This window comes from Camelus bactrianus, chromosome 27, assembly GCF_048773025.1.
Source record: "Camelus bactrianus isolate YW-2024 breed Bactrian camel chromosome 27, ASM4877302v1, whole genome shotgun sequence".
Classification (NCBI taxonomy): domain Eukaryota; kingdom Metazoa; phylum Chordata; class Mammalia; order Artiodactyla; family Camelidae; genus Camelus; species Camelus bactrianus.
This window is the reverse complement of record NC_133565.1, coordinates 34,621,840-34,634,922: the sequence shown is the minus strand read 5'-3', so window position 1 is coordinate 34,634,922 and position 13,083 is coordinate 34,621,840. Positions and strand designations below refer to the sequence as shown.

Genomic DNA, 13,083 nt, shown 5'->3' with positions numbered 1-13,083 from the left:
CCTGAGTCAGCAGCACAGGACTGTCTGAACCAGGGACAGTGCTTTGGAGCTGCCCGGGAGAAGCGAGCAAGTGTTCTCAGTGTCCACCCCCAGCGGCAGGAGGCCCTGTGGTTTGCTGTGGCCATCCATCCTCACCGTGCCTGAAGTATGAGTCAGCTCAGCTGAAGTCCTGTGAGGTTTGCAAAGTTCTTGGGGTTCTGGGAATGACCTGAGCTCTGCTGGTCTCCTTGGTGCCAAATATGTCAGTAAGAATACCTTTAGTGAGTAGTCGGAAGGTAAAAATGAACTCTCCACTCCATGGGACACTAGAAAAATCAGATTCTTTATTTAAAAATATTTTCAAAGGCTAATGCCATCATGGAACAACCCAAGGACAGTTGAACCAAGCTCTCAGGGAATCAGAGGCGCATCCGCCAATGCCAGCAGGTCTGTATAAATACACGTGGTTTATGAACAGAAGATATGCTGGTTGAGGGACAGGCACACTTACACCACTCCAAGCCCTGGACCCAAGAGGGCATCCAAAGCCACCTAGCCCCCTACGTGCCTCTCGCCCTCTCTGAGCCCGGGGCATGGCTGGAGACTCGATTCACCAGCAGGTTGGCACAGCCACCCATGACTTGGCACCTCTCATGGCCTCTGGCTCAACTCAGCAAGGCTCAGAGAATGGACCTGTTCTCCCTGCCCTTCAGCAAGGACCAGGGAGGGGAGGCACTGGGGCAAGTTGGATTATTTCCCTGAAAATATGATGGAAAGGAGTGATGAAGGGGGCTGGTTCCAAAAAACTCACCCAGCGTAGCACTGTGGAGAAGGGAACAGGGCCGTTGCACCTGAGACATACAGACTTGGTGCAAGCGGCCCACAAGGCCAAGCTCTAAGCCCAGTCCTGGAACCTGGGATGGAGAGGGGATGAGGGTCTCCAGTCTGAGCTTAGAGCATTGTCACCTCCCGACAGTCTCCCGGGTGGGCATTTGGATGTGTCATAAACAGGACCATCACAGCGCCGGCCACACTGAGTAATTTCCACCTGGATTTCTCCCCAGTTTACCTCTCAGGTGTCTGAAAAGGGGAAAACAGTGGCTATTTCTGACACCACCCACCCCATCACCAGTGACTTTTTCCCTGCTACCTCTGGCCTCCTCACAAAGGCCTTTCCAGAACTTCCAACGGTACGTCTTAGCAGTTGGGCGTTTCAGGGAGAGCAGGCCAGAGTTTTAAGGCACAGAAAAGCTTTTTAGTATTGAGAAGACCTTGACAGTTGAGAAGAAAGAATCTCTAAGGCAAAGCCACCACCCTTTCTACTGTGTCCGCACTTTCTACTCTCTACCTTTCTTGTCCCCAGAGGTATCAGACAGACCCCCTTGGCCTGGCCCCTGCACTGTGCCAGGCCCTCCTTGGACACTCCCATCTAACTCCTGGAGAATGGAGCCCATGGAGTGGGGGACCCTTCTACATGGCCTGCAACAAACACACTGACTGCAGGTGACACAGCGAGCTCTGCCCCGGGGCCCTGACACCATCACGCCCAGCCGCCCAGCTGCCCAGCCGAGCCCGAGATCCGGGCAGTCAGGCAGGGAGTACAAAGCAAGACCTCAGCTCAGAGCCACCGCCCTTCCCATCCCCTATGTCCCACCTGGGGCGCCCTGGCGATGTCTGAGCACACCGGGGGAAGGTCCAGCACCAGGTCCGTGACCACAGTGAACAAAGGCCCTGCTCCACCTGCCTCACCAGGAAGTGGCAGCTGAGGACACAGAATGCTAGATCTCTGTTTTCCTTCGCAGCCCCTGGCCCCTGCTGTAGGCCGTGTCCGCCCAGGTTCAGCCCACCTCTGTGTGAGGGGCCAGAACAGTCTCAGTGCAGCACACGGACGTGGTCCTCTCCTGCTAGAGTCCTGACCACAGGCCTCTTCTCATTCAGAGCTTGCCTCACCTCCCTCCAGTCTGCCCCGGTGGGTGCCTGGCTGCCTGGAGAGAAGCCCTCTGAGGCCCAGAACAGGGATTCACGGGGACCCCAGGGACTCCACAGTATGTTGGGAGACCGCAGGGCCCCACACTGGCGGTTTGGGTTCTGGCCTCTGTCCCACCACTGGAGTGAGCCATGTGACAGTCAAGTATCAAAGCATGGCCTCTGTCCCTTGGGGTGGCTCCTAGTGCTCTGCCTGTGTGCCAGGAACAAGTTAATTTTTTTTTTCATTGAAGTGGTTGCTGAAGCTTAGTGAACAGAATTCCTCAGCTAGCTCCAAAAATCTGGCTTTTTGTCCGAGTCCCAAAATTTAGGAGCTTTGTAAACAGACACTTCAGATCACTCATGAAAGGAGGGAGAAGAGCTGGGGGGAGGAGGAGGGACCTGGAGTGTCTTCCTTCAGACTCAGTCTCAGCGCAGCAGCAGCAGCAATCAAGGGGACCGTTGGTGGCACCTCAGCACCCAGAGCATCCTTCTCGGAGGAGTGAGGACAAAGGCCAAGTGGCTGTTACCTGCACACAGGAGAGATGCCAGGTCAGACAGATGGGTCAGCAAGGACCTCCCCCGACGAGAGTGGGTCAGGGTGGCACCCGTGGCCCGCCCTGCTGAGGGCCGGCAGGCCAGCTCAAGGGCAAGGCCGAGGCCCGCCAGGTGACAAGCAGCCTGGTTGTAGATTTTGGCTCCTGCCCTTAACCCTCAATCCCCGAGGCCTTAGAAAGAGAGAGGGCGTCACCTGTGCCCAGGGACTGAGCCAGCCCAGCTCAGGGAGCGCAGCTGCCGTTCCAGCCGGGAGATGCGGAAGGCCAGGTAGGATGAGGACGCGACCAGGAGGCAGATCCTGGAGACAGGGGTAAGACGGGATCGAGCCCCTCCTCCAGGAAGGAGGCATTCTTACAGGCTCACCAAAAACAGACGTGGGACTAAGCTGCTCTTACGATTGGAGGGATGAAAGAACCCTTTGCCCTGCAGCTGTGTCCAGACCTGGGCAGCTTTCTCCCAAGAGGCCCCATGGGGGTCCTGAGACTCGTCCCCATGGAGGTGCCCTCAGAGCTCCGGGTCCTTCAGCTGGGCCACCTTCCCTCTGACCAGCCGCCTTGGTCCCACACCCCCTCCAGGAGGCCACTAAGGTGACCCCTAAGGCGGCAGCCCCCCCCAGCAAGTGCTGAGGCTGACAGTCCATACCCAGCCGACAGAGCCAGAGTGGCAGGGCTGCGAAGGAGAAGCGAGGGACATAATGAGGGAAGGGGAAGGGAAGCCGGGGCTGGCTGTTCGGGAAGCGTCCCAGCACCCTCACTGCTGTGCTGGTCCTTGGGCAGAGTCACAGACAAGCCTGGGCTCCAGAAACCGCCCCCGCGGTGGGCAGCGGAAAGGCCGTGGTCCTCCCGGGTCTACCTACGGGCCTCCCAGACTCTGCCAGCCCTCCTCCTCCCCAGTCCTGGGCCGCCTCTCCTCTCCTCAGCAGCCTCACACCTTGCTCCTCCCCACGGCGCAGGCTCAGCCCTGAATGACGGGCTGTCGTGAAGGAGACACTTTGTCCTGCTCTGGAAGGGCCGCCAGCCACCACCCAGGAGCTTGCGGGTGACTCGAACCTTCCCCTCGCTCTGGGCAGCGGCCTCCCCACACACCGGGGCCCCTGCTCTAGACATCCAGACAGCAGGCGGGTCTGCCCACCCCACCCCCCATCGTCACCTACAGCACGAAGACGACCTTCAGGAGCCGGTAATCCCAGAGCCTCAGCTCCCCGGCGCTCTGGGTCTCCTCCTCCAGCGTCTCCTCCTCCCTGACAGCGCTCTCTGCAACAGAACGGCAGTTGGCAGTCGGGCACCTTCCAGGTGCAGAGGGCGGGGCCCAGCACGCTCCCCCAGCCCGCCCTCTGAAGCTGCTTGGGCGCCAGGCTTTCCCGTCTGGGTCTGGAGAAGGAAGCAGCTCTCAGAAGCCCTGCTGGCTGCGATGACCCCTTTTCACAGAAGAGGGAGGAGGGACAGCCTGGTCTTTGCAAGCAGTTGCCATGGACGAGCTCCCTGAACTCACCAGACCCCAGAGGCTTCCTGGAGGGGAAGAAGCCATCCGTGGAGCCCATGGATGCCTGAGGGATACAAGGGATGTTGTCCGGGAGGGACAGGGACCTAGAGGCAGGGCACACTTTTCTCCACTTCATCTCGGGGATGAGGACTTCCTGCAGAGGAGGCAGGAGAAGCTGTCTCACCGTGGCCCTTGGGAATCTCACTTGCCCTAAGGGGTCCATGCTAGGTTATCAAAGCCCGTCCAGACAGTACCAGCATGGACGCCTAGCAAGCGTGGAAGCAGGTCCCCAGCAGCGGGAGGAACCACCGCCATCGCAGTCCCCTGCCTCCCTCAGCCTCCCCTGTCTTGCTCCCTTGCAGTGAGTGGCCACTCTTCCAGGGAACGGCGTCTTCGAACACTGAAGTGTAGAACCACAGTGGAATCTAGGATGTGAGCCAACCCAGGTGCAGCTCAGATCAGCTGAGTCCAAGAAAGCTCAGCACCGTGTATCTTAGGTGGGGTAAGTCATGGCCCCTGCTCATCTGGGCTGTAACCCTAAGCACATCGCCGACCTTGGCAGGGGCACCAGGTGTCCCCATCAACAAAAATGGGAACGTCACCTTCTGTCCCCTGCGTGGCACCGTGCACATTGTATGCTTGGCTAAACGCTTAATAGTTACTGAAGGAAACGCCAAGCGCCCTGGGGTCATTTCCGCTCTACCCTCATCCCTGCTCTGCAAACTTGGTTCTGCCAACCCAGAGCCCCAGGGGCAAAAGAAACAGCTGGGATCTCAGCAAATCTAAAATGAGCCTGCCGGGTTGTACAGCGAGAGCCTTCGCAGCTCTCCCCCGGGGGACAGCTCTGTCCCCTTGCAGGCCCTCCTGACTTTGCTACAGGAAAGCGGATGGGTTGCGGCTCTGTGCCCATAAAGGTGTGGGTCCAACCTGGGCTGTGTTCTGCCCAGAACAGCAGCAGTCTGCCCAGAGCCTGGTGGCTCTTGCGTGGTACGGCGCAGAGGGCCTAGGGGACCGCCGGCCTGGGCTGGCCCCGGAGCCGGGCCCCCAGCTCCGCACTGCCGGCCCCTGGGAAGCCCCCGAGCCCCGGGCACACTCAGGCCAGCTGCTTCCCAGTTCAGCTCTCACCAGAGACTCGCACTCAGGTTCCTCTGGAAACTCTCTTATACTCAGACTCTTCTTGCTGGAAGGCTGAGGAGGGAAGGGAACAGGGGTCACTGGTCCATCTGGAACAGCCAACGTCAGGCATGGGGAGGTGACAGCACTCTCCAAGAGAGCTTTGCCTCCCAGTAAGCCACTTTGGGTGAGGTGGCGCTGATAGCTCCCCAAGTTTGCAGGGGGGCCCCCAGTTAATGCTGGGACAGTGGGCAAATCCAAAGCAAGGTGCTCCCCAAGCTACTGCCCCCGCCGTTTCCCTGCCGGAGGCCAGAGAGTTGCAGGCACGTTGAGCAGCGGCCACGTGCTCCTGTCCATCTGTGCCCTGAGGAAGCACGGGTGAGGGCACATCCCCGGAGACCCAAGGGCCCAGTGGCCTCGGGCCCAGGCTCATAAGCACAGACACGCGGCCCAAGGACTGCCTGTGGCTCCCCTGCCCCAGTGTCTGCCCCGTGCTGGAGGGATGGGCTGACCTCTCCCAGCGGCCGTGACCCCAGAGCTCAGTTCTGAGCAGCCTCCCCGGCCTGCCCCCTGCCCCCGAGCTGCACACCTGCAGGTGGGTGCACACCCTCCTCAGCACGTCATATACGCTGTCCCGGGAGAGCAGTGACACAAAGACATACTGCAACACGGAGAACAGAAAAGGGTAGGTAAGTGGGCTTAGCACCAGGCTCAGGCTGCGGCCCCCAGGGCTGGGCGGGGAGATGGACGAGAGAGCACTGGTCCAGAAACTCACGGACCTTCCGGCTGGTGGTGGTGATGGCCAGGCCGTTGGGAAGGAGCCGCGCCATCTTGTGCTTTTTGATCATTTGCACCGACACCACGGGAATGACCACCTGAGGACAGAGGCATGCTTCTCTCAGGACTCACCCCCTAGGACAAGGTCCCTTCACCTCCTGCCTCAGGCCCCTGCCCCAGCTGGCGGTGAGCCCAGCACAGACGCCATGGAGAAGCCCAGCCCCACGTGGGAGGGCATCTGAGCCTTCCACCTTCCCATGCAGGCGCCCGTCCAGTTACACCCCCAGTCCTTGGCAGCACGTCGCTCTGGGCTCTCAGCCTGTTATCCAGGTGGCAAGGATGGTGAATCCCATACTCCAGTAGGAGTTCCCTGAGCCACCACCTGGCCACACTATGGCCCCCCAAAGTGTGACATCCCACTCTGATTCTGAAGGCATTTTGGAGGCACCCATAGGCAGAATAATCTGGCAGTGAACTGTTCTGGCCAGCTCAGGCCTGGAGTCCAGATGGGGGCCCCTGTCTGGAAGGAGTGGGGCTGCTCCCCTGGATTGCAGGTGGGAGGCCCCATCAAGTGCCCGCAAGCAGAGGGGCAGGCCTGACTTGAGGCGTGCCGGCCGGGCAGGGCCTGTCTCTTCCCTGGGCGAGGGTGAGGGCCTCACTTATTACTACCTTGACATCCTTGCCGAAGAGGCTGGCATGGAAGCAGAGCCAGTTGGGGGAGATGTAGAGCCGGCCCTGGAGAAGGAGGTCCCTCTGGAGGGCGCAGGAGCACACTGGGAGGTCACAGGAAAGAGAATGCCATGAGCAAGGCCAGCCCAGGAGCCCCGATGCCTGGGTCCACACACTCAGGAGTCTGGAGTCCAGCCTAGGAACTGCTCTGCTCAGTCCCCTTCCCCGACCCGTTCCCCCAGCACCCTGAGCGTCCTCCCCTGAGGCTCCTGCCTGCCCTCACCCCACCGGGCCCACCAGACAGCTAGATGTTTCCTCCTCCTCCTCCCATGCCCCAGAAGGTCTCGCAGGTGTCTACCCTGGTCCCCCACGCTGGATTTTCACCCCCTCGGGCAGAACTCCTTGTCCTGCCCTGCCCTGGAGAGAGGGCCGTGATTGTGCAAATGTTCCCGCACACTCACTGAGAGGCTTGAGCAGGAAAGAAGAGTCACTGATAAGAGCAGAAAAGAAATAAGATTTGGAAGCCCTGATATTTCCTCAAGAAAACTTCCAAAAATTCACCTTCATATCTCAAATCAGCCCAGCCTCCTCACACTTCTGGAGAAAAAAGGACCAACCACATTCAACGGGCAGTCAGTTCCCATATCTGATTTGTGCCTGGAGCCTCCAGGGGAGGACCTGGGCTGCGAGCACTGCCGGCGCCCGCCCAGCCACGCCAGGGAGACCACTCACCTTTGAGAACCGCCTCCTCCAAGGGGACGTCCTTAAACAGCCTGTGGTATTGCTGGTTGTATTTACTCAGTAGTGTCTGCAAACACACGAGCTGGGTCTGAGAAGGCCCGGAGACCAGACCACCAGAGGGGCCCCGCTCCAGCCACCAGGAAGTTAGGCTAAGGGCGTGGGGGGCGGTCGTCCTACAGGGGTCTAGCACGAAGCAGCCGGTAAGGGGCCGGTGGGCGTGGAGGGCTGAGTTCCAAGCACAGCTTGTCTCCTAGTGACGTGAGATTTTGACAGGCAGCCTGTGACTGGAGGGGACACCCACTCAGGCTTCCTGGTGGCTGGTCTGTGGCCAAGGAGCCAACAGGCACTGAACTCAGACCACCCAAGCCCCCTCTCTCGGTGGGCAGTGAGAAGTCGGCCTGCACACACTTACCCCTTCTCGGCCACACTTCTTTATGTTTTCATCCTTCACGCCTTCTGGCCAGTGCGGACTGCAAAGGAGACAGGCCGTTCCAGGGACAAGGAACCCCCTCGTCCTGCCCATGCGTCCAAGAGCCAGATCTGCCCTGGCCTCGAGCCACAAACTTGGGGCAGAGACTGGAGACTGGGGCCCTTCTCTAGGGGCCCCTGGGGAGCAGCACTCCTGGATGCGGGGAGAGGCGCTGAGAGCCCTCCTCCCGACAGCCGTGAGCAGTGGCCCCCACAGGAAGCACGCTCGGCCGGAGCCTCGCTCCCCAGGGATGCCTAGGAGCCGCCCGCCCTGGGCGTCAAACACCCTCTCCCAGTCCTCTAGCCGAGGGGTAGGCCGAGGAGCAGGGCCCGGAGGAGCAGGCAGGAGGCCCAGGGAGGGGGCCCGGTCTGGGGAGTGGGCGCCGCAGAGGCGTCAGACTCACGGCTCCGGGGCCTGGCCATGGGCCATGATCCCGGCAGGACTGCCCTCCTTGCAGCCGCGTCCCCTCGGCCTGGAGCTCTGCAGTGGGGAGCTGGGCAGACTCGCCTGACCTGACAGAGGCTACCACGGCTGGCAGAGAGGGGGTGGTGCTGAAACGCAAACCTTTGCCCTGGCCAGGTTGGCCTGCGGACAGGTGGGCAGGGAGGAGGCTGGTAACCCGAGAAGCCTGGACGCTGCTGGGTCCCAGCGCGCTGGGACAGGCCTGGGAGTGGGAGGAAGAGGCCCCGGGCAGCCTGTGTCCAGCCTAACACCCTGACTCAGCCTTAAGGTCCGCCTTCTAACAGGTCACCTCCTGAGGGCTTCCCACCCCCAATCAGTATGTACATCTGACCGGGAAGGAGGCCTCACCTGGAGTCTGGGGGTCTCTGGACCCTGTCTAGTTTTTCTGTGCTCTTCAGGGAAGCCGTCTTTCCATGCATCTGTTGGTTGCTGCAGAGAAACAGACCTGCATCAGGAAGGGGGCTCTCTGGAGACACCTTTCCCGGCCAGCTCCCCCATGCCCAGGGCAGCTGCCTCTGCCCCACCCAAGACGGGCCCTGCTCTCCAGGGCAAGGCTGAAGACGTCCCAGTCCAGACGCAGCATCCCAGGCGAGGGTTCAGAGCAGCTGGTGGGGAGGAGTCCCACTCACGTCTTCCCTGCAGGCTGTTCAGTTTATGCCTGGGTGTGAAGGAGGATCAGTCCACCAGGCAGCTGGGAGGCTCCAGCCCCATCCGTGAGGAGGCGCAGTGGGAGGGCGGGCCCTGAGACCCGCTCACGCCTGAGAGCCACAGCTTCAGAGGCACCCGGGCAGTATTACCGTAACCCGTCGGGTCCCGGGAAAGGGTTCTGAGCGCAGGAGGCCTTATCAAGGCTGCGCAGCTGGCAGAGCACAAGTGTGGACGGGAACGCACAGGTGAGCGTGGGCTGGGAGGGGCGGGGCCGCCCCACGTCAGGAAGGGGCCTCGACGCCTTCCCACAGTCAGGGTAGCTCAGCCCTGAGAGCCAAACCATCTCAAAAATGTCCCAGAGGAAGGGGCCCGGAGGGAGGAGACGCCTCTCCCCGGCCAGGTGGGGCTCCTCAACAGCCTTGGAGCTCATGCCTCCGCCACACAGCTCCAAAGCCCGCGGTTCCCTGCTTCCTGCTCCTCCAGGGCAGACGGACGAGGAAGCAACAAAGCCAAGCGGTCAGACTAGCCGCCTGTGAGTGGGCCCGGGGCTGCCAAGAGGCCGGACCAAGGCCGGGCAGCGTGGTGGTCGTGACCAGGTCACGGGGCCTGAGCAGGTGAGGAGCCGGAGCCTGGAGCCCGCGGTGCCAGCACTCCGCCCCTCTCGGCAGTGTAACCAGGCAAAGTCAGCGTTCCCTTCTTCAAGGACGGCTACCGCCCCAGCTGGTATCTGCCAAGACCCTCTGAGGTACTGGCCTGACGCCCTCCCACCCCACTGCACAGAGTAGGAAACCGAGCCGCCAAGGGGACAGGCTGTGCCCAGTGTCGCAGGGTGAAGAGCCACATGACCTCACCCGCAAAATTGGCCCAGCCACGGCCGTGTGGCCTGGTGACCTCTGTCCTCAACCTTATGGAGAGTTTTGGGACACACCTCAACACCTATTTCCTGATTCTTGCAAAGTGACAAGTTGTGCTAGTGATTCGACTCTGACTCCTACAGTTAATTTCTGGATTTGGTTCCATCGTTACACACGTCACAGAGGCTTTTCCCCCTTGATTTTTTTAATGCTTACTGTAGAAAATATGAGAAATACAAAATACGTAAAGTGTGATGATCGAAATCACCCATAAGAAAAAAATCCCCCCCCAAATCACCCAAAGAAAATGTTTATGCATGAGGGTGTGTAATGTAAGCGGGGTTGTGTATCACACCGCTTGTACGCCCAACCTCTGTTGTTTAACCTGGTCTCTTGAGAAGCTCCCCGTGTCACTGCTCACTCCTTAGATAGATTCTCAGAATGGCATTAGTGGCTGGAGAAGGAACATTGCTCAGGATCTTTAGACCTACTTCCAAGACGCTTTCCAGATGCTCCACCAGCGCGCATGGCCTCCAGCGCTGCACGGGGTGCCGGCTTCCCCGTCAGCCAGCCCCACACTGGGTGCTACCTTTTCCTCACCGCTGAAAATTTGACAGGTGAAAATACATTGTTTTCACTTCTACGTCTGCTTACTGATAGGCTGCACACTCTGCCAAATACACATTAACAACTGGGGTTTCATCTGTGAAATGTCTGTAAGGATCTCCTTCTTACTGACTTGTATACATTGCTTTTTGAGAATACGAATCCTTAGTTTGTCATTTTTGCAGATACTTCCCCCCGTTTGCCGTTTGCCTTTTAGTGCTGTCTGTGGGATTGCTGTGAACTGTGCTCCATTTCTGCGTGGTGGGTCCCATCCCTCTCTTCCCCCTCTCCCTTCCCTTCTTGGTTTGAGCGCTGCGATAGGAGAGGCCCCCAAGACAGAGCACGGACAGGTCAAACCAGCGAGCCCTTCGGAAGCCGCAGTGCGGCCGACGGGCGTGGGCCCGGCCCTAAGGAACACTCTCCAGCCTGGAGGACCAAGGGTAAAACGGGACCCCGAGAGGAAGGAGGAGCTTGGCCATGGTTCCAGAGGCAGGAAGCCTGTCCCTCGGGCACTGGAACGTGTGATTTTGAGTTGTCGGGGCTGCATGAGCTCAGAGGACACACGGGGTGAGAGTTGCAGTCAGGCTCCCAGAGACAAGGAAGCTGAGCCTTACCAGCTGGGTGGGACGATTATCCAGCTTGGCTTCCATCACCTAACCTTGTGCGGAGAATCACGCCTCTGCGTGAAGTAAACCCAGCTCGTCCTTAGGTTCAAATGTCACTTTCTCAGGGAGGGGCGCCTTCCCTCGGCCCTTCCCCAGCCTAGCGATGAACCCTGCTGGTGGCACTCACAGCCCAACCCCAGGCTCCCTCCGGGGCCCTTGCCGCACTGGTCGGCGGGCTCTAACTGTCCATCTCCAAGGGCCGTCAGGGACTCTGCCTCTTCCGCCACCGCACGCCCTGAGCCCGGTGCAGCGGGCACTCGTGACACATCTGAGGACAGACTGTGCGAACTGTTAAGAAAGGTCAAGAACAGAGACTGGAGGAGAGACGGACCATGAGAATAACAAGAGAAGCCCGTCACATCTCCCACAGCATCTCTGTGATGAAAATAAGGGCAATTAAACAGGAGCTGCTTAGGGAAATGTCTCAAAGGTGCTTAAACTAAAAACAACTCTTTTCTGTGTGATGAACAGGACGGTCACAAGCCATTCCTTTCATGTCCATGGATTAAAGCCAGCCCCCCCCTGGCCACCCTGATAACGCTGTTGGTGCAGAGACCCTGGTGATGAAATGCATCGCCTTCAAGTCAGACTTCCTGCTACTTCTGTCCTGTAGTATTTGTTTAGATGAGTGAAAATAAAGAGATGTTAGCAAAGTCAGATGAAAAGCTAGGTCTGGGGCGATGGGCACTGAGCATTCACCAACAGAACCAGCCAGGCGGGGTCCACCCAGGGACCACCAGGGCCCTGCCCCAGAGGAAGGAGGTGGCCGGAGCGGGGAACACAGAGTGGGAGTTAGCCTGGCCCCCGACCCTGCTGGCGGCCTCCGTCCAGTCCCACACAGACTTCCTTGAGCCAGTTGCTCTTGCTCTGTGGAGGGTGAACTGAAACCCCTGCCCACCCATCCCCACCCCACCTCACGTGCAGACTGGGCAGTTAATATCGGGGTCAAGTCCACAACCATTCTTTCAATCCAAGTCAGAAAAATGTCATCATTGTCATGAGGGGGACAGAGCAGGGGAGGCTCAGTAGTTAGGACGCTGAAGACGGTAGGAAAGGCCTGAAAATCCCTCAGATGAGGCCCTGTCTCCCTGCTGAGCCTGTACCCAAGGCAAGATGCCAGTCCAGAGGACACAGCTAGTGCTGGCCTGGTCCTCCTGCCTCACTGGCTGCTGTGGGGCTCAGGCTACTTGCCCCTCCCTTCCTTCTGTCCACAGATACTTACGGAGCCAGTCACCCCATGAGCCCGCTACGGGCCTGCCCAGCCCGGGGCTGCCAGCAGGGAGAGGCGTCAGGAGAGGAGCCAGGCACATCAGAGGTTAGGGGAGGGAGGGAGCGGGGATGCACAGGAGACCCAGAGAGGCAAGGATCTAGCTGCTTCCCGCAGACTTCCCAGGACACCCGCCACATGTGCTCTGCTCCAGGTGCCTCTGCCAGGCTCAGAACACCTGCACCAGGCAGACACTCCCCAGTCTCAGCCCCAACCCTGAGGCATCGACGCTCCCGAGTGGCGGGCCCTGTCGTCTGGACGGGGCCAGCGAGGTGAGCCCAGCATCACACCCACCCGGCCAAAGGCTCCGCCCTCCACGGCTCCTGCCTCTCCCCACCCCCACAGCCACTCAGCCCCCAGGGCCCGAGAGCTGCGCCGCCACTTAGCCCACGACACCATCTGCTGTGGTCACTCCCGCTGCACCAGGCCAGCCAAGGCCACCACCGTCTTCTCCTTGGATGCCGGCAACAACTTCCCAACGAAGCCTGCCCCCGGGCTTGCCCTAACACATCCAGCCCTCTGCCACCTCCATAATGCCAACAGGGCCACCTGGGGCGCAGAGCTGGGCCTGCCCGTCTCCTTCTGCAGCTCTTTCTCGCCTCCTCCGCTGGCCTTCCTGACCCCCTGCTTCCTTGCCAGCCTCGCCCATGCAACTCAGCTGAGCGCCGTGGCTTCCTCACGTGGCAGCCCTTCAGCCCTGCATGTTTGCTCTGCCTGGAATACCTTGTCGTGCATAACTACGTAGGGAATGCCTGGTCATCTCTCAAGCCCCAGCCCAAATGTCTCCTCCTCCATGAAGCCTCCACTTGTCTGTTTACACATCTATCT

General features: G+C 59.9%; 1 protein-coding gene across 8 annotated transcripts in view; it reads right to left on the bottom strand.

The window, feature by feature from the left end:
- Window positions 1-301: 301 nt before the first annotated feature.
- Window positions 302-13,083, bottom strand: part of GRAMD2A (GRAM domain containing 2A) — a 30,792-nt gene continuing 18,010 nt past the window's right edge. For 3 of the 8 annotated variants that reach the window (XM_074353953.1, XM_074353958.1, XM_074353956.1), the window contains exons 2-12: window positions 8,564-8,644; window positions 7,697-7,754; window positions 7,276-7,351; window positions 6,544-6,647; window positions 5,877-5,972; window positions 5,687-5,758; window positions 5,110-5,172; window positions 3,994-4,138; window positions 3,656-3,755; window positions 2,696-2,800; window positions 302-2,474 (exon numbers count right to left, since the gene is read on the bottom strand). In XM_074353953.1, coding sequence (XP_074210054.1) covers window positions 2,471-2,474; window positions 2,696-2,800; window positions 3,656-3,755; window positions 3,994-4,138; window positions 5,110-5,172; window positions 5,687-5,758; window positions 5,877-5,972; window positions 6,544-6,647; window positions 7,276-7,351; window positions 7,697-7,754; window positions 8,564-8,644 — 904 coding nt within the window. In that variant the 3' untranslated portion in view covers window positions 302-2,470. Of the gene's footprint in view, window positions 2,475-2,691; window positions 2,801-3,655; window positions 3,756-3,993; window positions 4,139-5,109; window positions 5,173-5,686; window positions 5,759-5,876; window positions 5,973-6,543; window positions 6,648-7,275; window positions 7,352-7,696; window positions 7,755-8,563; window positions 8,645-8,739; window positions 10,145-13,083 lie in introns of those variants that run through there. The other 5 variants (XR_012502630.1, XM_010955316.3, XM_010955313.3 and 2 more) reach the window with 5 other exon arrangements.